At 48.5% G+C, this 21,378-nt stretch overlaps 7 protein-coding genes across 7 annotated transcripts; 4 read left to right on the top strand and 3 right to left on the bottom strand.

Moving 5' to 3' along the window:
• Window positions 1-1,888: 1,888 nt before the first annotated feature.
• LCP9604111_1376 (Zn(II)2Cys6 transcription factor domain-containing protein) lies at window positions 1,889-4,544 on the bottom strand (the record flags this gene model as incomplete). Its single annotated transcript, XM_039077483.1, has 2 exons — window positions 1,889-4,335; window positions 4,436-4,544. The coding sequence occupies 2 exons, from the start codon at window positions 4,542-4,544 to the stop codon at window positions 1,889-1,891; spliced, it is 2,556 nt and encodes an 851-aa protein (XP_038933924.1).
• A 1,384-nt stretch (window positions 4,545-5,928) lies between these two features.
• On the top strand, window positions 5,929-7,610 carry LCP9604111_1375 (fungal specific transcription factor domain-containing protein; the record flags this gene model as incomplete). Its single annotated transcript, XM_039077472.1, has 4 exons — window positions 5,929-6,337; window positions 6,387-6,804; window positions 6,854-7,142; window positions 7,200-7,610. 4 exons carry the CDS (start codon window positions 5,929-5,931, stop codon window positions 7,608-7,610), a joined length of 1,527 nt encoding a protein of 508 aa, XP_038933923.1.
• Window positions 7,611-8,031: 421 nt separating this feature from the next.
• Window positions 8,032-10,180, top strand: rglB (polysaccharide lyase family 4 protein; the record flags this gene model as incomplete). Its single annotated transcript, XM_039077461.1, has 4 exons — window positions 8,032-8,689; window positions 8,750-8,841; window positions 8,901-8,915; window positions 8,963-10,180. 4 exons carry the CDS (start codon window positions 8,032-8,034, stop codon window positions 10,178-10,180), a joined length of 1,983 nt encoding a protein of 660 aa, XP_038933922.1.
• Window positions 10,181-10,578: 398 nt separating this feature from the next.
• Window positions 10,579-11,098, bottom strand: LCP9604111_1373 (fungal hydrophobin; the record flags this gene model as incomplete). Its single annotated transcript, XM_039077450.1, has 3 exons — window positions 10,579-10,635; window positions 10,688-10,773; window positions 10,828-11,098. 3 exons carry the CDS (start codon window positions 11,096-11,098, stop codon window positions 10,579-10,581), a joined length of 414 nt encoding a protein of 137 aa, XP_038933921.1.
• Window positions 11,099-12,066: 968 nt separating this feature from the next.
• Window positions 12,067-14,697, bottom strand: LCP9604111_1372 (ferric reductase family protein; the record flags this gene model as incomplete). The annotated part of the gene is made up of 7 exons (XM_039077439.1): window positions 12,067-13,162; window positions 13,215-13,336; window positions 13,396-13,448; window positions 13,508-13,737; window positions 13,789-14,130; window positions 14,177-14,217; window positions 14,272-14,697. 7 exons carry the CDS (start codon window positions 14,695-14,697, stop codon window positions 12,067-12,069), a joined length of 2,310 nt encoding a protein of 769 aa, XP_038933920.1.
• Window positions 14,698-15,747: 1,050 nt separating this feature from the next.
• LCP9604111_1371 (putative transcription regulator (RTG2)) lies at window positions 15,748-17,620 on the top strand (the record flags this gene model as incomplete). The annotated part of the gene is made up of 2 exons (XM_039077428.1): window positions 15,748-15,845; window positions 15,922-17,620. The coding sequence occupies 2 exons, from the start codon at window positions 15,748-15,750 to the stop codon at window positions 17,618-17,620; spliced, it is 1,797 nt and encodes a 598-aa protein (XP_038933919.1).
• A 964-nt stretch (window positions 17,621-18,584) lies between these two features.
• LCP9604111_1369 (uncharacterized protein) lies at window positions 18,585-21,360 on the top strand (the record flags this gene model as incomplete). The annotated part of the gene is made up of 10 exons (XM_039077416.1): window positions 18,585-18,675; window positions 18,753-19,048; window positions 19,100-19,374; window positions 19,429-19,631; window positions 19,679-19,837; window positions 19,888-19,985; window positions 20,049-20,381; window positions 20,438-20,620; window positions 20,670-21,245; window positions 21,295-21,360. The coding sequence occupies 10 exons, from the start codon at window positions 18,585-18,587 to the stop codon at window positions 21,358-21,360; spliced, it is 2,280 nt and encodes a 759-aa protein (XP_038933917.1).
• Window positions 21,361-21,378: the final 18 nt, after the last annotated feature.

Genomic DNA, 21,378 nt, shown 5'->3' with positions numbered 1-21,378 from the left:
ATACCTTCTAGTTGGTCACTAGATTCTTGACTGGATCTAAAAAAATGCATTCAGTTTAATTGGTTTCTGTCTTGAAAGAAGTAATTATCGCCTATCGATATAACTGAAAGAACTATCAATGTAATCTGATCGAGGTAAGTCGTATCAACTCTGAAAAGGATATAGTAGTCTCTCAGTGACTTTGAAAATTCATATTAAAGTTGAAGTTAAAACTATACAGTATCTACATGAAATAGGTCAAGCTGAAATCCAGAAAGAAAGAAAAACCCAAAATTAGAAACGAAATGTATATATATATATAAATAAAGATAGAGGTCACAAGATTGATATTAGCATGTTTAGAAGGAGGGTTCAAGAAAGATTCTCCGTATGTAGGTGGTAAAACTGATTTCGATCCTCCCTATACTCCAATATGTACGGACATGCTAGTAACCAATCAATCGTGGGGAACACAACCACCGATGAGCCACCAAGAGCCAATAATTTTCAGACAGCAAGAAATCACGGGATGAGATATCACAAAAGTCGTGGTCTTCCCATCGTACCCTTAGGCTACGAAGTAACTAGGGGACAAAGCCCGCAGTGGCCGGGTAAAAGGGAATTGGGATGGTCTAATATCCGATCCTTTCTTCCGGCCAAAGAACAAAGGAAGCCACAATCCATACCGGACGACGGAGGCGGCGCACGCCCGGCCGATTTCAAGAAAGCTTTATAAGCAGACCAACCAATTGGAATTGTGACAGCGAGTCAGGAGAATAGAGATCAGCAATGCAAAGATGTATTCGTGCTAACTGCTGATGATCACCGTTAATGATGATGAGAAGGGGAAAAGAAGAAGAGAAGAGAGAGGAGACTATTTAGTAGTTGGCATGTGACAGTCCTGACAAACAAGGTCATGTGCTATGATCCCAACAAATTGCACGGTCAACCTGCTTAGTGCCTGGGGTGTATAATGCTTCTAGTTGTAGGTATGTGTAGATGCCAAGATGCCATCAAGGGGAACGACACGGTCCAATGAAATTCTGTTCAGCTGAAGGGGTCAATGCATTAGTCGCGCGACTTAGGTGATTTCTCACCTGGCTTCTCACCCTGTCTATAGCGTACCTTATCACCCGGGCGGCACCCACCGAACTATTGACCGCATAACTATAAGCAACACGCCGGTGAGTTAGTAGTTGGGTGGGTGACTACCAGCGAATCCTCACTGTTGTATGGTTTTTTTTTTTTTTTGTGTTTGCTTCGGAATTAAATCAGACCAATCACTCGCACTCTGCGAAAGGTCAAATGTCTGATTTTGTAGGGTTGGTAATATCCCTGAATTGTAAATTGAAGAGCGAGTGGACAATAGACAGGGTAATAATTAGGGTGAGAATCCTTCAGGTCGACGTGACCGCTCAGGTTGGATACCGGTTTTCTTTGACTGGCACCTTATAGGTAGGTGCGATGATCGGCTGATGCGATATCCACGCGGCATTTGTATACCGAAGGTTACTGGGGGTCCAGCAGGATGCCATATATATGCCGCCATTTGTCGAAGGAGGGAGGAATCTGCATGTTGACTTGAGGATTTATTGATGATGATGTCTTGCTGAGTCCTGGCAGAAAGAAGCGTAGACTGGCTAACTATTACAGGATGGATAGAGCAATTATTGGCGCACAAAAACAATCGCACTCACTTAGTATCAAGTAAGGTCTTTTCAGCCGAAAAAAAGGTCATATCTGTCAGGTTGTACTTGTTCAATGGAGATAAGCTTGAACTCTAACATAGCCTTGAAATAAACGTGATGCACGAAATGGATATCAAAATTCAAAACACCAAACATGTAAGCCCATAGCAAACGGCACATATGACGAGATTCAAAAAAGGGGATATTGGCTTGTCAAAAAATCAGCCCAGAGTTCGGCATTTACTCAGCGATTCAGATAGTACTATAGAAATAGCCTCGGCCATCGCTGACTTGATACCCAGGAATCGGAGAGCCGTAACACAGTTCTCGAGGCGTGCGACACTCGTCTGCAGGGCCTTGCTCTCATGATCAAAGACGAAACGCTGGTACTTCTGCAGCTTTTCTATTTCCTTCAGGTGGAATATTGAAGCTTTGGAAAACGCCCGAACGAGAAGCACCGTCCAGGGCTCAGTCAAAAGCGGGCTCTCATTGACGGCGAAGTGAAAGCCCGGCAGTTGGTTTAGACCTATTCCCCCCAAAGGTCCAGGGGTCAGGACAGCTGCAAGGTCTGCCATGTCGATTGAGCTTTCTTTCCGAATTTTGGTTACCAGACAGACATCTTCACGCTCTGCCATGTAGTCATCGCAGCCGAGACTGTTCATATCCACGAACTCGATCAGGTCGGCCAGCATGAGGGAGCCCAGATGCCAGGGGATGCTAATACACGGGAACCAGCTCTTGATCCGCGGAGGGACTGAGTCGTAGTGTCTGGTCAGGTCGCGGAATAAAGCCCCGTGCGTCTTCATCCAGTAGCGGTACACGCATATCGTGCGTTGGATAATGTCTTCCACGACTTTGTTGCATTCGGCATTTTTCAAGGCGTTCTGAAGGTATGAGATGTAGCGGAAGAGCAGCACTTTCACAGCTGCTGATCTGGGGAGGGCCCTGATCACGAACTCGTACGGGCAAGGCCAACGCATGGCTAGTGCCTTCTCGGGATCCTCCTGGGCGTAGAGGTCGAGTTCCCACCGGCGGCTAGAGGTCGGGGGTTGAGTGGGATTTCGTACTGTCTCCTGTGCAGCTTCGTGTTGGCATTCGTCATCGGGAACGACGACTGGCCGCTCATTCATGGATGAGGAGACCGTGTCAAACATGATTGCGAGCCAGTACAAGACGCCGACCGTCTGGGTCTCTTCCGTACTGAACTCTACCGGGACTTGCTCGTCTAGTTTAGTGCCGAGATTGTGAAAGCCTGCCTGGCGCGCTTTGAATCGGTATTTGAGCACGTGGATTTTGCGAGCCCCTCGCTCAATGAATACCGGCGGTTCCCCCTGATCAATGATGCTCATGACCTGTGCCAGCGTTGAAGGCTTCAAGCTTTTGTTCTGATCGGTGTTATGCCTATCCTTTGCGCGTGCATCGAAATAGTTTGACGACGGCTTCTGTATAAGACCGAAAACCAACTCAGCGAAGACCACCCTAAAACACTCCACGTGGGTGACATCTTGGAGCGCCTGGTTTGCACATTCCCAAACAGATCGATGCAGTGTCTGCCCAAATTCGTCGCGCATTCCTTCATCCTCGCACCTATTTACCAGCCAATGACCATCCCATCGCCGTCCTCCCTGGGCCCACTGCGTGGCAAATGCCATGATAGACAGCTCGAGGGCTTTGGAAGCCGCTCGATTTTCCGATGCAGAGAGATGAATCAGCTTTGCCGACCGGGCGGATCGATCGAGCTGTTTAATACGACAGTACATGCGGTTTGTCCATGATACGCCCCATTCGGACGGTATTTGTCCTGAACTCGGGCTCTGGTTGATGGAAAGTGGCTCGTGCCGCCTCTGCCGCATCTTGTATGGGCATGTATCTTCTGCCAACCAGCACCCGAGGTTGTTCTCTAGAACATCATGATAAATCCGCAGAAGGCTCTCGGATATGAGAACTCGGTTCGAATTTTCCATAGCGAGATGGCCCGCACCAAATAGAGACAGTGTCATGGCAAAATAGTCTTGCGAGTCGCAGATATCTTTCCGTTTTTTGTGCCCCCTCCACAATTCGTTTTGGCCTCTCTCCTCCAACACTGAAGATATGGAGAAAGCGGGATTGGGGTTGTAGAAAAGCGTTTGGGGTGTATCAGGGATGAAGGTTTGTGAATTAAAGTCCGAGTAGTGAGAATCGTGGGTGGTGGAATTGGCCAGTGCTGAATCCATGAGGCTATCCAAACCATTATATTCGACCTGGTCTGCGTGCTTGTTGTCGGGTACAGCTATGGAGCTCACTTGCCCCGGGTCCCCTGGGTGTGAACAATTATCGTATCCCGCAAGAGCCCCCGCGAGGGCTGACTGACTAATGGGATGAGGGGCAACAGGCGCAGACAGCGCGTCCCAATCAACCACGTTATTTTCTGGCAGAGGCGCATGTAAAGGTTCTGTGGGTGAAGTTTGGCAAGGAACCGTACAAATGGGTGTTACTGACGCCTCGATCTCATTCTCTGGTGGCTGAATTCGCTGCCTTTTGTCCCGGCGTTGTTCATCATCTAGTCCGATATTTTCTGAGCGCGACAAGCCCTCTTCTGTTTGCCGATCATCTTGGCCCCAGTGAGGGTTCAGACTGCAGGTTTTGCTTGTCCTAATGCAGTACGAGCATGGAGAGGGCATGCCAGAATCTTTGCGGTGGATTCATTTTAGCTAGCTGTTCATATTTGTGGGAGCACCGAAGGGATGGATGTGTGGGGAAGAGGGGGTTGTCGAGGGGCTTGAACGCACTCTCAGCTTCAATGAATACGGCTTTGCCGCTATTTAAAATATAGCCATCACAGGCTTTCTTTGCTTTCCTGCATTGTTCGCAGGAGTGATTTTGACGTCTCTTCGCCATGGATGGACAGGTAGGGTGGGGGGTCAAGGAATTAGTTGCAGTAATAGGGCGATTATTTGCGATGATCGCGGGCGACAAGTGAGATATACCGAGCCGAGTTGGAGGGAGCAGGATGTCAAAGGCAAGGGCCTGCCTCTCAGGAAAACTCCTGTCTCTCAGAACACGGGGCCTAGTCCGTGCACTCCCCCGTTGTGCGGGGGTGGCGCTGTCCCATGGGGTCTCCGAGCTCCACCCCGGGAATATGCGATGATCTTATTTGCCGACGGCCGACTGATATCTCAGCTATTTGACGCTTTCATTTACGTTCAATGTGAATGGGCACATGATTCGACACCAGGATCCGGCCACCATCGTCGCCTTTCCAAGGTTGTCATTATTTTTAGCTTTTGTCGCCTAATAATTAAGATCCGCCTCTTCCGCCGGTTCATTGCCGATGATCTAACGCTCTTTCACCGATTCCGAATTTGGCTTTTCCCCCTATATTACACTATTCACATGACATACATGGTTGCATTGGTAAATCTCGTGGGTAAAGTAGTGTCGAACACCTTGAACACCATGGTGGAATATATGGTTGAACACCGGATACTTTATCCAATACCATTTGAATTTATTCCGTACTGTAGAGTACATAACTCATTATCCCGACTTAGGCTGAGGTATCCCACATAGACGGATAATAACGAGCCGCCATACGGAGTACGGAATGTACGGCCCCCGACCGGCCCCCGGATAGGACCCGATCATTAGTCATCTAACTCCGAGCTCCGAGGGCCGAGCCCCGACAAGTACATACTATGTTGTATAGCTAACACGCTCGACTACTTCCCAGTCTCTTTTTTTACTGCCAATCCTCTAATCAACCAGGTGTCTTATAATGGCGACTCCCCGCCGTAATGGTCAATTATCATCATGCGAGCCGTGTCGTACCTCAAAGTTGCGATGCGATCATACAAGTCCCATCTGTGGACGCTGTGAGCGCCGCGGTCTCCACTGTACCTATCACCCAGCACCATTAACGCAGCCACTCACTGGAACACGCCCTTCTAAAAAACGCCGCGTTGTGTGCGAATCAGATACTCCTAGTAATATCAATCGACTGCCCAATGAGACCGATTTCTGGACTCGGAAAAAAGCGTCAGTCTCGGCCCCTGGATTTCTAGGGCAAACTAGTTACTGCGATGCGTTCACGGATACGAGAAACGGATTTCATGACAGAATTCCATACCTCACAGGCCATGAGAACTTTCCAGTTGACCAAAAGCGGATCAATCTCGGTGCCCGGGTCTTAGCGCTTCTAGAGAATCTTCCGTTTTATAGGGATGTCGTCTCCGCTCGATTCAAGATATGGAGTGGATGGAGTCTCGGTTGGCCAGTCACGAACATGGTTTTTACTCTCGTTGAGAATATGTGGAACTCTCCAGAAACCGAGGGTATGAACACCAACCAGCGAGCTTTCTTTTTGTCCAAGAAACTGTTTGAAACGCATAGCCGGGCGCTTGATGTGTACCCTTCAATGACATGGGAAAATTTCCAGTCTGCTGCGGCCGGGAGATGGGAGTTGATTGGGCTGCTCTTTACTCTAACAGGTCTAGCCACAGACTGGGTCCCTCATAGTGACCGCGTCTTCATGCGTCCGAATATGATGGATCCGAAGAGTCTCGCTGTAACTGCGACTGCTGTGGGAGACATATGTCTTCAGTTCTGTGATAGCACTGGAATTGTGAATGACATTGTGGCCTGGCTTCTATTGCATCAGGTCACGCTTTTGGCAATAGTCTATGGTGAAAGTGGTTCGTTATCCCATTCTTTTGCCTGCTCGCATTGTCTAACGGGATTTAGACTTTCGACCGTGGAGAAAATTAGGAGAGTTATCGACAACGCTGTTTGCGCTCGGGCTGCATCAGGATTCTAGCAAAAATGCTCCATTCTTTCTTTCTGAGATGCGAAAAAGAACCATGGTCGCGGCGTATTTTATGGACAAAGGACTTGCCACTTTTCTAGGCCGCCCGCCGCTCATCAGCTGGCGCTACTGTGATATTCAAATGCCACTTGACTTGAGCGTTGAGGAAGTATTTGCCGATTCCGCTGTTCGTAATGCGGCTATTGCTCGACTGGATGAGGAGACTGGATGGAATTTGGAGTCAAGCTTGATGAAGGGAACGTGGCCTCGAATTTCCTTGATCACTAGCGTTTTCCGTGAGAAGGTCTTGGAACTTTCACTGAGTCGGCAACTCGACAATCTCAGCCAAAGGGTCGAGTACGCTGACAGTTTAATTTCACAGCCAGGGCATTGCTGACATTCTCAGGGAGCTTTCACGCGAATCTCGCCAATTACGACAGGGACTACCCGAATTTCTTCATTGGAAACCTAATATTGACGGGGCACTCATTTCCAAAGTAGAATATGATCTCCTTTTCGAGGTTCACATAGAGTTTCTCTACAACGATTTCCTGCTCTACCGGACCCTCGGCAAACGCACCCAGACGCAACCCGAGGAAGTTCTTGGCATCGCTCGAGAGATACTGAAAACATTGGTTATTATGATTTCCCAGAAGACTCGCTCTAGACAACCCATCAAAGATATCGGACTGAATGTAAGTTGACCTTAGCTTTGATTGTGGCAGAAAGCCGGAACGCTGAAATCTCACTAGGTATGCTTACCGGGTCTTCCTTCTGCTGGTGTTCTCTGTGCAGAATTACTCCGTCGATCCCGATCGCCTGTAACAAGCTCTTCTCCGGAGTTTCCTCGTTCAGAAGTCATTCAAAATTTGACTCTTTTCGCGGCATATCTGGACACCATCATTCAACCCAATGATTCTAACTATATGTACCGTGTCGCACAGCAGGGCCAAAAGGCAATCCGTCATGTCTTGGACCAAGTTCTCTCCGTCGAAGGTCTCTCCTCTGCCGTAGAAGACACTGAAACTAGTGACAAGTTGATTGATGATGCTAGCTTGCTTGGCAGTGTGGATATCGACGATCCTGACTTATTTCTCGGTTGGCTTGATGGGAATATGCAACACATGTCCGACTCTTGGCTAGGATGGGTCAATTTTACATGAACATGTCTAACCTGTACAATGAAATGTTCATGAGATAACTATACGATTTCATCGAAAATACGACCACCGTACATCTCAGAAATGAAAATATCCCCTTTAGCGACGAACTCGGGTGAGCAATGACCGAGCAATTTCTCCGTCAAAGCCCCGCATCCCCAGAGTTCCCCATAATCTCTCCCCCGGTGGGGTTGATGTGGAGTGCGTTCTCTCTAGACTAAGCCGTGAGTTCCTGGTATGATTCATGGATTCCCAATTCATTCGTGGATCTCAAAATCCGTGTTCAAAGAGGAATGGAACCGAACTGGAACCGCAAGCAATCCTTGATTCGGGCTATTGATTTCCCGGCATATTAGAGTCATTTATAAAGACAATTCATGACGATGACTCTGTCAAAAGAAAACCAACGACCCCGATGCCCCACATGTGGGCTTCCTTATTGACGGCCTTCACGGCAGGGGCTACTGCTGCCACGGCGCTACACATCGCAGAAAACCAGACTCACATCACTCTCGCCAATGCTCGCCTCACGGCTGTCCTCCAGAAGAGTGTCGGCCAGATAGTCGATCTAACTTTGGATGGCCAGGACTTGTTGGGCACTCAGTCGGGATCCACTGGAATAGGGCCCTATCTCGACTGTTACTGTATCCCTTCGGGCTTCTACACAGCCGGTGCCACATCCCCGAGCACGGAGGTAGTGCAGGGCACAGATTCAACTGGAACCAAATACGGAGGCATGATTCTGAGTGACACATATACTCCGACGGGACAGCAATTCCAACAGTACTGGTTCCTGCGCGATGGCGAGACTGGTTTGCATATGTTCAGCCGATTGGCCTACCATAATGAGACCACGCCCTTTCTTCGCAACTTGCAGGAGTTCCGGACCTTGTTTCGTCCAAATACCGATCTTTGGACGCATCTGACGTCTAGCGAGGTCCAGACCGCACCCCTGCCAGGCAAGGACGCGATTTCCAAGGAGATTGTTGTTCAAGATGCAACCTGGACATTTAACAACACGCCAAGCGACGCGTACTACACCCAATTTTCTGAATATTTTACTAAATATACATTCTCAAATCGTATGGTCGATCCCCTATCTTCTACGGTTACTGATTGACTAAATGATGGTGTTTTCTTAGAATGGAGAAACAATACTGTTCATGGTCTATATGCTGACGGCAGCACCTCAAATGGGGTAACATATGGAGCTTGGCTAGTCATGAATACCAAGGTTGGTCATATTACTCCAATACTCACCAGGTCGAATCCCATCTAACAAATTTATTCTAGGATACATATTATGGGGTAAGCGATATCGAGCACGGTGGAATGCAGCGGCTGACATCTATTAGGGACCACTCCATTCCGACTTAACAGTGGACGGTATAGTGTACAACTATATCGTATCAAATCATCATGGAGAGGGCACGCCAAACATCACAAACGGATTCGATCGAACTTTCGGTCCCCAATTTTACCTTTTCAATGGCGGCAAGGGCTCGGCATCTCTCGAGGAACTGAGATCCGAGGCAGAAGAATTAGCAGATCCTCATTGGAACGCTGAGTTCTATGATTCTATTGCAAAGCATGTCATCGGGTATGCTCCCTCTAGCCAGCGAGGCAGTGTCAGAGGAACCGTGAAGCTTCCCAAGGGAGCCGTTCGCCCAATTGCCATTCTCACTGTCGACGGCCAATACTTCCAAGATAATAGCGCCGTTCCAAGCTCCTATCAGTACTGGACTGATATCAATCAAGATGGAAGCTTCAGCATTGATCGTGTTAAAGAAGGGAAATACCGACTCACTATTTACGCAGAGGGCATTTTCGGCGACTTTGTACGCGACGGAATCATCATTCATGCAGGAAGGCAGACTGCACTGCATGATACTTGGACCCAAGAGTCGGCAGGAACTGAGCTCTGGCGAATTGGGATTCCCGACAAGTCGTCAGGGGAGTTCCGACGTGGAAATGCGAGAGATCCAACCCATCCGCTTCATCCCCCCGAGTATCTTATATATTGGGGAGCCTATGACTGGCGCTCTGATTTCCCTGATGGTGTTAATTACACCATTGGAACTAGCGACCCTGCGACTGATCTCAACTCTGCCCATTGGTCGGTCTTCGGGCCAACGGCAAAGGATTCCCACGTCGAGTATGACACGACGTACGACTGGAACATACATTTCAAGCTTGACTCGAAGCAATTGAACAAGCGCAAAACAGCCACATTAACTTTGCAATTAGCGGCCGCAAAGACCGCAGCCGGTAACACGGATGTGTGGAATCCCCTCGAGTCATACAACAATCTGTCACTGGAAAGCTATATCAACAATCAGGCAGATCCTCTGACTCTTGTCGTTGGGTTCAATCAATCAAGCAGCTGTATTGTGCGGTCTGCTGTCAGCTGCTACCAGGTCGGATCGAAATTGGAGTTCCCGGCGGATTGGTTACATGTCGGTGACAATGTGCTGCGATTGCATTTACCTTTCAATGCAACGGATATAGAGACTGCCGTTCTACCTGCCACTGTTTATGTGCAATACGATGCTATCCGGTTAGAGATACAGTAGAATAGCTGTCATGAAATGTGTTGCGCTTTCGAAATCGAGTCCCCCCTTCAAGATCCATTCAGAAGGAAGACACTATACCCGAAATATATCAAATTAAAAACATTCTATTCTCAATAAAAAATAAATATATATAATTAAAAGCCCCGAGACTGGTGACAAACGAAAGAGAAATGAATGGCAGGATCCACGCTCACGAACAGCGGTCCCACAAATTTGAGAAAGCTGGCCTGACAAGATCGGATAAAACAGGCCCCTGATAGGCGTTGCAAGTGTACATATATACTCCGTACTAGTATCCACTAGCCCTTCCCGCAGAGACCGTCACAATTAACAAGTTTGATGGTTCTCGTTGATATGTCCAGGGCGGAAAAGGCTGCATGCACTCGATGGAATGCAATTTACAGAAGGCTGCCGAAGCTGACACAAGGGGCGGCGATACCGATGAGGTTGTTGTTCTATTGGGATTAGTGACTCTGTTCCGCTTCTTCGTCTTGGGGGAGTACATACAGCCTGGGAGCTGGAGTTCTGGCAGCAGGCAACGTTCTGCTGGCAGTTCTTCTTGAGGAAGTCGGTCAGGCCAGCGGCACCAAGGACTACAATAGGGTCAGTCTCATGCTTTAGTTCACTGGCATAGATATATCACTTACCAGAGACGGGGATGTTAAACTGAGAGCAGCCCTGGCCTAGGCCGAGACCCTCGCCGCCAACGGCACCGAGGACATTGGAGAGGACACCAACGTTATGCTGGGTGATATTCTTGTTCTGGTGGAAGGTGTTGCAGCAAGACATCTGGGCACCGTTACCACACTGATTCACTGCGTTCTCGACCTCGTTGTCGGAATGGGAAGCAGTATGGCCCGAGCCAGGCAGGGCCATGGCGGTAGCAGCAAAAAGGAAGGCAGGGACGAAGAACTTCATTTTGACGGTTTTTGGAGAATGTGGAAAGTGATTGAAGAAGGTAGGTAGATTTGGAGGGCTTGAAAGGTTTTGACGATGAGAGAGTTGAATGATGGATAAAAAGAACTATCACTGGAAAGGTCTTTCCTTTTATAACTTTCCTAGTTCTTCATCCGTTCTCTCATCTTCTCATTCAAGCTGATGGGGGAAGAAAGACCCGATGGTCTCCGAGCATCGAAGCTGCAGCGGAGTGGATGCCCCCGTGAATTATTGAGCGGAAAAAGGCTTGGCCAACATGAGTTATTGACTTTCAAGCGATCCATAACCGTGTTCAAGTTTTCCCCTGTCGATCGACGGACCCTGCCGGTATGTTTCTCCGACGGGAAGAGATGCATAGGTGCATATGAAAGTCACGAGAACCCAAAATTCAGGGTTACTCGTTGTGATCTTCGGCCATGGGGTAGCGCTATTTGTTCTGTTGCGTGTGACGTCTCGGTTCCTCCGTAGTGGATAGTTGATAAATCCGATCTATCACTTCTCACCACATCGATCTTCTCTCTTCTTTCGTGAATTATCGCATTGATGCCCCATTTCTCATGTTTCTGTGCTTAACAGTTGAACAGGTCAATTTAGAATTGGTGATTCTCGACTTGAAATCGATAGTCGTATGCGTGGCGTAGGAGGCTCCTGCGTCGTGCATCACGCCCCGCTGTCAGCCACAACAACCCCATCTCCATTCCCACGTCGGTACGGAGTACTCCGTATGTCGAATTCAGTGACCCTTTCTAGTCTGAAAATTCCCACTGCGGAAAACGCGAAAACCGTGAAGCCCGGAACTCGCCACATACAACGTACGGGCAAGATATTCTATGTATGTCTATCTAACAAAGAAAAGGTCAAGTTCTAGCCTCGAAAACCTCTACACAGTTCATCAGTATATATGCATGGTGTCGTATACTCATCACAAAAGTTCTCATGTAGCCCCTTTGCTACCACGTAAAAGACTCCTCCACAAATTTGATCGAGCGGTGGCCCTGTCGCATCGCAAGATGTGTCGCGGCGCGCGCTTCATCCGCCATTCTGGGTGGGCCACATACGAGGATCGCAAGGCTACTTCCAGCCGAGGATGCATCGCAGGCCCTGCTCATGATCAGGGATTGAAGGTGGGGTCGACCTGACTGGATATCGAATCCAAAATCGGTAGGATCTTCAGAGGATGCGGTGGAATCACGCGTAGCATAAAAAGAGGCGCTGAAGTCCTCTCGTTTGAGGGCACGTTTCAGTTCCCGGCGAGAGACATCTCTTATGAACGCCGCTTGTTTGGTGGTCCAAACAAGCTCCATGTCTCGCACTCGTGTCTTCTCCATTTCGGGGCTTTCGTCCCAGTCTTCAACAGACCGGCGGAGATGATCTTGAATATAAGGCACAGCCGACGCTATTCCTGTCCCACCGACGATAATCAAGACTGATTCATACCTCCACAGGGGAAAGGTTTCTCCGTATGGGCCTTCAAGAAGAATGGTCGTTTTGCTAGTCTTGGCTGGTGAGCTCAGACATTGCTGGCGCAAGTGTCTGGTCCAACCGTCATACGGGCGGACCCAGAAAGTCAAGTTCAACTTCGACAATTTCTCCTGCTTCGACATGTTTTCTGAGCTTTCTGGATAATCTTGATCGGAGGGACCGCCTGCAAGAAGCGGCACATGCGAAACATCAAGCGATCTAGTTGATTTTCCCTCGTTTTTTGGCGCCAATGATGTCTGGTCCCCTATTTCGTAAGACCATGCTCCAACGGTAAAAGGATGGCTCTCCCAGCCGGTAAGCCTAAATGGCTGGTATAGGAAGTAGTACTGCCCTGGTGAAGGCTGCAGTGAAGGCGTTCCTAGTATGACCTCCAATCGCACCACGTCGGCCGTTTCGTCGTAAACCATATGGCTCTCAGAAACTTTCACAAGTCTGTTTGAGAGACTCACGTGAAGGTTACAGTAACACAACCTCACAATTCGAAGGAATCGATCAACGACCCATAAAGCTACCGTGGGCCACAGGTACTTCCAGTATTCGTTTCCTTCAAATATAATGGTATGGCTGCCAATTGTTAGAAATAGATGCAGAAATTTCATCGCGGGGATGTACTTACTAAAAGCACGCGACAAGGGTGAGAATCGAAAGTACGACATGAGCAATCAAGAAGAGCTCATATGTCGCAATTCGGATCCGATCCAATGAGGTGATCAACAGCAGAATCATCACGAATGTGCCCTAATACAACATGAATTAGAGATCGACCAACTTGGGATCAATTAAATTGGGGGGCCTACCAAAATACCCCACAAAACATAGGTCTTCGACATACCCCTCGCAGCTTTGCCCGCTGTCGGAATGACTGTAAGTATCCTAGCGCGCATTGAAAGCCAAACGAGCAATACTTACTTTGATGGAACATGACAATGTAAAGGACAGAGTGCACTACTGCCTGTATAGTAGCCACCCGGGCCACATGGCGATGGAATATATTGAACGATGCAAAGCTCCACCCGGTGGCCCAAAGAAAAATATTATTTCGTCCGGCAAAGAGCCATAGAAGGGGCAAATTCGCAAATGACATGATCCCAGTGCGGTCTGCAGAATAACGAAGAACCTGGCTTGTGACATCGGGCCAGCTAGACTACCTGTCAACATTGCACATCTCGCTTCCACAGGCTGGTACCTACTAAATATTTCCGGGAAAGGTGTGATAGCCCACGACACTCAATACGATGCTGAGCGTCCAGAATCCCACGACTATAAGCGCCTCGACTCTGGTGGAGAATGTGAAGCCTAGCAGGTATCGACCATGTGATGCTGCCAAAGGCGGTGGGATCATCAGATGAGTCTGGATCCAGTGAAGACCGGTGCCCACCAACGGCATATCGTCCAAGGACCTCATGAGGGGATATACATTGGATTCGAGTACACGCTCTACACGGCGTTGTCGGCGATGGAATAGCCAATCACTCAAGCGATAGGCCATCCCCAAAGATAGTATACCACCCCAATAGGCGTAGCCAATATAACTGATTAGTCAATATATGTCTTGCTTGCCAGCTTGAGCAGACTTACCCAAATGCATGATGTGACCAAGTCACAAGTTCCCAAGATTCCTAGGACATCAATAAGCTTTAGGACTAGCATATTCAAGGTCCAGAAGGTCTCACAATCGTTTTGAACATTAGGTTGAAGTAAGACGCAGAAAGAAGGACAGGCGCATTCACTGGTTCGCCTCGGGACAGCTCTTGATAGTCGACAATTCTCATATTCCTTATAGCATCGTCTGTCAGGTTTTCGGCGACCGCTTCCCTCGACAGCAGCTCTAGGTTCCCATATTCTTGGCACTGGTTAGCCAGCTGCGCCATGCCTATCGTCCGTTCCTGCTCATTGCAATATATATCGGATGCGGCGTATATCGATGCGACCTTGAGCGGATTCCGGCATTGCGATTCCCAGCTGTGCTTGCCTTGTGAGAGAATGCCAGCAAATGATATGTAGTTGTATGCCGTGTAGACCGCCGTCACACACCGCTCATCCTCTGGATTAGCCCAGCCACCTTGGGCGAGTGCGATTACCAGCCAACAGAGCAACATAATGAGTCCTCAGATAGTCGGCCGGTCTGAGGGTGAGTGAAGGAACGGCTCAAGACGAAAGGCGGAGCACCGGCAGTAAGCCGATAATCGCACTAATCAGGTGGACCCATGTGGATCGGCGAAGTCTCTGAGTCGTTGGACCGTTGGATCTCGTAGGTAGGACCAAACTTCGGAAGAGGTCTGAATAAGAATTGGCTCGGATTCTGACACGGAGTTTCTCAAGAGAACTCGAAAGGAAAAAAAAGGAATGGGGTTGAGTTGTGGACTCGGAATCCCCCTAGTTAAAACAGACGCCTTATCTGATCTGATTGATTAGACAACGCCACGTGACATCATGATTGGATCAGCCCATTTCAGGGTCGAAATTGAAGTGAACGAGCCAGGTAGATATTTACTACTCTATTGGTATCTGATTTGCTTTCGGTTACTTGAATACATATTTACTCTACTTGCGGCTTGTGGTCATTGTATGGATTTGTACGGAATAGATCTTATGATTAATGCTTGTGATATATATGAGGGGTACATGGGTACCTCTAGGGCTACATACATACAGAGTCAGAATTTGCAACACCAGCGGAATTTTCTCCGCTAAAGCTTTTGTAGTTGAACTACCTACTCAGGTATTTACAGACAAGGTTCCATGCAAGATTCCAGTCAGTTAATGGAAGCTTTTATTGACAAATATGTGAAATCTAGTCATGTGATCTATAACCTTACCTAAGCCTAAGGCAAGGGTTGATGCCTTGCCAGTTGCCGAGAATAACGCGTATCTACGATGTACTCAATGTATCCGACCACAATGAACTTAAATGACCACAGACTCGTTAAGAGTTGGAATTCTTTATGTCTTACAAATATTTAACATTAAGATTCTTTTTAAACAAACAAAATGTACTTGGGAGCTACAGCACATCTACAATTGTCCGGCAGAACAGCGGGCGGTCGAAAATGATGATGTCACGCAGTTTTTCCCCAGAGGTCCTCTGCAGCTGAATTTCGAGATTCAACGCACAAAGTACACCTGAGCAACTTCAACCAATTGCCTAAATGGGAGGAGGAAGCCAAATTCCAGTATTGAATGGCCAAAAGCCGCCCGCGGATCCAGGGCAGAATGCGTACCTTCATGCGGTGGTAGATTTGGGCAGGTAGGCAGATCAAATCCCCTCTTCGTTCCCTTTGAATGTGCGTGTGAGGACTGTTCACTGACTTCAAATACTACAGTAATGGCATCCGTTGTTCCATCTCAGATCTCTCCCCTCCTACGACCCGTGTCATCCCTACTGTACATTTTCATCGGGTCAATGTTTCGCTCTACGAGGCCCAACTGGATCCCGATTCAGGCAATCGAATCCCCATTCCACAAAATGTCATCGACCGAATCGTTAGTGCAATAGTCCGTTTCCAGATTGTTTGCGTGGAGATTGGAGTTCCTGCTCAGAACATTCGGATTATCGCCACGGAAGCAACTCGAACTGCTTTCAATGCTTCTGAGTTCATGGACGCCATCCTCCACAAAACCGGGATTGCGGTGGAAGCATTACGAAAGGAGCAGGAGGGAGTAATCGGAGCATGGGGAATTGCCAGCAGCTTCTCAGACGTGGAGGGACTCGCACTTGATTTGGGGGGTGGCAGCATGCAGATGACTTGGATCATATCGCATGCGGGCAACGTGCATATGAGCTCCCAAGGATCAGTCAGCTTTCCCTATGGAGCAGCTGCATTGACCCAGAAACTGGCCGACCTCGCACGCGGAAAAAGTAAAGAGGATGCGCACAAAGCTCGAGAGGAGTTCCGCGAGGAAATGGCAAACAACTTCCGCGCCGCTTTTGATACCCTCGACGTCCCTGAGCAGCTTGTTCACAAGGCCCGAAAGCAAGGGGGCTTTCCTCTCTACCTGTCCGGGGGAGGATTTCGGGGATGGGGCTATCTTCTGTTATACCTGCACCAGACAAAAGGCCAAAGTTACCCCATCTCGATTATTAATGGGTATTCCGCACCCAAGAAAGACTTTGAGAACACCAAAGCTCTCAAAGAGGTGGCTCGGACAGCACATGAAATCTTCCGGGTCTCGGACCGGCGACGCAGGCAAGTCCCCTCGGTGGCATTCTTAGTCAATACCCTGGCGCAGTCATTACCGTATGGAATCAAAGAGGCCCATTTTTGCCAAGGTGGAGTTCGGGAAGGAGTGTTATTCCGTGAGATGCTCCCGGTTGTCCGTCGGCAGGACCCCTTGGAGGTCGCCACGGCCCGTCACGCGCCTTCGTCGGCCCAGGCACTGGCCGCTTTATTGTTGGCGGCCCTTCCTCGACCATCTGCCAGCCGATCATTCCCGCCTTCCATCAGTCTTCACCTTATCCAGGCCTTTGCTAATTCCCTCTATTATCATGCCACAATGGCCAAAGAACTTTCCTCAAGTGCCGCACTGTACAGCACTAGCACTGGGATCCTAGCCTCCACGCATGGTATTCCACATGACCACCGTGCCCTCCTGGCACTGATGCTCCAGGAACGTTATGGCGGAGAACTGCCACCCAGAGACATGGATTTGAAGACCCAGCTACAAGGAACCTTGACACCGGAGGAAGTTTGGTGGACACGTTACCTTGGAAAACTCGGCCTCGTCCTAGCCCAGCTGTACCCAACCGGGCGTGTCGACACCTCTAAGCCTCGCATTGTTCCCTCGGCCCGATGGAAGAAGGGCATGGGGAAGAAGGGCAAGAAAGAAGGCCTGGACTTGACAATTGCCATCCAGAAAGTGGCTGATGACCCGTCTCACCTGAGAGAAGAGCTCGAAAATGACGTGCAGAAAATCCAGAAGGTCGGAAAGCGGAAGAATTGGATTGGTGGGCGAGATGGCTGGGGCATCAAAGTGCGTGTCTCAGTGGTAGAAGAGGATTTACTGGTGACTGGAGAAACATAGGCCGTGGAGTTGGCCCATTATATTCTACATACCGGGATGATGTTGATTTGCATCGCTGCATTTATCGAATTATGCGAGTCTATATGGCGGCCCTATGACACCTCTATGGCTTGAGCGTCATACATCCATTCTTTACGAGTACATCCGTACGGTTCCCAGAAGAGCCACGCCTGGAGGCTGCTATTTTAGTACTCCGTATTAGTGTCTTGTTTGACTTTGTCCACAAGAGGGGTCCTATCACTCCTAACCCGAACTTGTCCACTGAGAAAGGATCCAAATGCTTACCGTGGAGACCGTAAACCTTGGTTTTATGGGCCAAGGGAACGTGCCTCGGCCGATAAAACCATGCCTGTAAAATGACACGAGAAGGCTTGTAAAGAGTTTGAGTGGACACTTAAGGTTCCCACAGTGGAAGCTTTTTGTTCTTTCTCGGTGGTTCTATAATGGTCCATCACTGGGAGAGTTTGGAAATATGTTGTATACTAGTGGCTCAATTAACTACTATATGCAGTACTCCTACAAACTAACTACTTGTTGGTAGTCTACAAAGTAAGGAAAGCCCAAAGTCTCTGTTAGAGGCGAGAAAATCATGCCCTAATCGGAAAATAACCAAAATGATCTGACCTGTAAGATCTAGACACTGACTAAAGCTAAACCAGGTGTCGTTGAGTGTGGGTATTTCCTAACTAGGCAACAACATACTCTGGCTTAGTATTACAGCCCCGCTTGAACTGGAACCTGTCCAATAACACGCTGGACCAGACAGAGAATGAAGCTTGTCTCCCCTGAGAGCCAGCCCTATAGGGCTGAGAACCGTGGGAATACGGACTTCGTGTATTTCTACGGATCGAGTCCGAGGTTGCATCCGGATTACACGTTCTTTCTGCATCTTATCTGATGTTGTCTATTTATCTGATCCTTTTATCTGATCCTTCTTTCTATCTCATTTTCCTTCATGCCCATCATGGAAGCCAACAAGGACACAGATATTAACCTGCTGGAGAGAAACATTCGGGAAAAGGAAGAAGTTCAGGATGAAAATAATACCGATTCCGGTAAGTCTGCTGCTGCCTGTTGCTGTGGCTTGGGGTTTTTTTCCTTCTTTTTTTGCGAGATTCTCACACCACTGCAGACATAGATTCACAGACCGAAATCTTGCGGGCTGCTGGTATAGGTATAGCTAAAGATGATCCTACTGAGCCCGTCCTCACTCTACGTATGTGGGTGATAGGAATTGCCTTTTGTGTCATCGTTAGCGGGTTGAACACACTCTACACGCTCCGTGCACCTTCCTTGACAATTTCCGGCTCGGTTGTCCTCTTGTTGGCTTATCCCCTGGGAAAGCTTTGGGAGAAAATCGTCCCGAACTGGACCGTTCCTCTAGGACGACTGGCATTTGAGCTCAACCCGGGTCCTTTTAATACAAAGGTATGTTCCCTGGCAACGTCACAGTAATCAGTTTAACAAAGGTTATTCTAGGAACATGTCTTGATCTTTATTATGTCCAACCTCAGTATCTACGTTCGTCTTGGCGCCGATGTCCTGACAGAGCAGCAAATGTTCTACGGTTACAAAGCAGGATGGGGATTCCAAATTCTCATTACTTTCTCCACATTCCTCATCGGGTTCTGTCTTGCTGGTCTATTCCGGGCGATTGTGGTCGTTCCCCAAGAGCTGATCTGGCCTGGGGTGCTGGGTGTTACTGCGTTGACCACAACGCTGCATCATGTCAACCAGCAAAAAGTGCAAGTGACGTAAGTTCCCTGTATTTATTTGTTGTCTCGGTGAATGGAACTGATAGATGGTAGTTACAATACTTGGAAAATGTCCCGCTATGCCTTCTTCGGTATGGCATTTTCCATCTCGTTCTGCTGGTATTGGTTCCCAGACTTCATCTTCCCGGCGCTTAGCTATTTCAGCTTCCCGTGTTGGATCAAGCCTGAGAGCAAAGTAGTCAATCAGATCTTCGGAATGAATTCTGGAATGGGGCTGTTGCCGCTTACATTTGATTGTGAGTATCACAACCTTTCAGGTCAATTACCGTGCTGACCCCAATAGGGAGCCAAATATCTTACGTCGGATCACCCTTGCTCATCCCATCGTGGGCAGTTTTCAACGTCTTCGTTTCCCTGGTGTTCTGGATTTGGATTGTGGCTGTTGCTCTATACTATTCCAATGTGTGGAACACAGGCTACCTGCCTTTCCAAAGCTCTCAAGGTACAACCCATCCTTTCAAGCTCCCGACCAAATCTAACTTGTGCAAACAGTATTCGACAATACCGGGAATATTTATAAAGTCAAAAAGATTGTCAATGCAGCCTCAGGCTACAAGCTCGATGTTAAGAAGTACCTTGCTTATTCCCCGGTATGTTTACACGTTCTATAAACTCAAAAAACTTGACATTCTGCTAACTTGTGGAACGTTTAGGTCTATATGCCAGTGACCTACGCGTTGAACATGTTTGGGCTCTCATTTGCGACCCTGAGCGCTCTTCTTGTTTGGGTTGTCCTTGAAAAGCGTCATGTCATGGCCGATGCTGCCAAAAGGGTGCCTCGGCTAGTCCTGGAGTCTTTTCCCGGTCGCTCTAGAGAGTACAGCGAGGACGAGCGGGGAGACCCAGATGTGCCTTTGTGGTGGTACCTGGTTGCATGCGTCTTAGCCTTATTCATGTCGATGTTCGCCGTTGAGTGGTGGAACGTTGAACTGAGATGGTACGGTGTTCTGCTGGCGTGTACTGTGGCACTGATATTTTATCCTGCGGTGAGTCTACCTGAAGTTCCGATTTACACATTGGACACCTCTCTGACCAATCTTAGTTGGCCCTGGTCTATGCCACTTCTAACCTCAAGATCAATATCGACATCTTCTGCCGTATCGTGGCCGGTTTCGTCTTTGAGGGCAAAGTCCTGGCCAATATCTGGTTCTTTGACATCGGATACATCACAACCATCAAGGGTCTTTACTTTGCCCAGGATATGAAACTCGCTTACTATTGCCATGCAAGCCCTTTCCTTCCTACTATAGTTGAATCATGCTAATACCCGGAAGATCCCGCAACGAAAACTGTTCTTGGTTCAATGCGTGGGAATGGTTATCGGCACGCTCTCCTCGCTCGGTGTCCTCAATTGGGCCCTGAATCATATCACCGGCGTCTGCACTAGCGCTGCTGTTAACGGTTTCACTTGTCCTTACAGCAGAACCCACTTCAATACTTCCTTGATCTGGGGTGCAGTGGGTCCTCGTCGTTACTTCTCAAACCAAATTGGCTATTCCGCTTTGCTTTATTTCTTCATCGTCGGTGCCATTCTACCCATTCCCGTCTATTATATGACCCGCCGATACCCCAAGTCACTGTGGAGAAGGGTTCATATTCCCCTGTTCCTCGGTGGGCTCAATTACTTGCCCCCTGCGACCGGAATGAATTACGGAAGCTGGGCAGTTGTTGGACTCACCTTTGGCTGGCTCATTCGGAAGCGTCTGCATAGCTGGTGGAGTAAGTATAACTTTGTGCTGAGTTCTGCCATGGACTCGTCAGTGGGAATTGCTGGTGTCTTGATTTTCTTGACAATTTTCTTTACTGGAGCCAGCAACCATTTCAAATGGTGGGGAACAGAGGTTTACAAGGTGTGTTTACCCCCTCTGACGTTCAATTACTTATACTAACTATTAGCAGAACACCTGCGACTGGAAAGGTTGTCCCGATCTTTCTGTACCAAAGGGCCATAAGTTCGGCGTGTAGAATCCTATGTACTAATTT

This window comes from Penicillium roqueforti (genome assembly GCF_015533775.1).
Source record: "Penicillium roqueforti strain LCP96 04111 chromosome Unknown scaffold_01, whole genome shotgun sequence".
Taxonomy (NCBI): domain Eukaryota; kingdom Fungi; phylum Ascomycota; class Eurotiomycetes; order Eurotiales; family Aspergillaceae; genus Penicillium; species Penicillium roqueforti.
The sequence above is the reverse complement of the archived record's forward strand: the minus strand, read 5'-3'. Positions and strand labels throughout refer to the sequence as shown.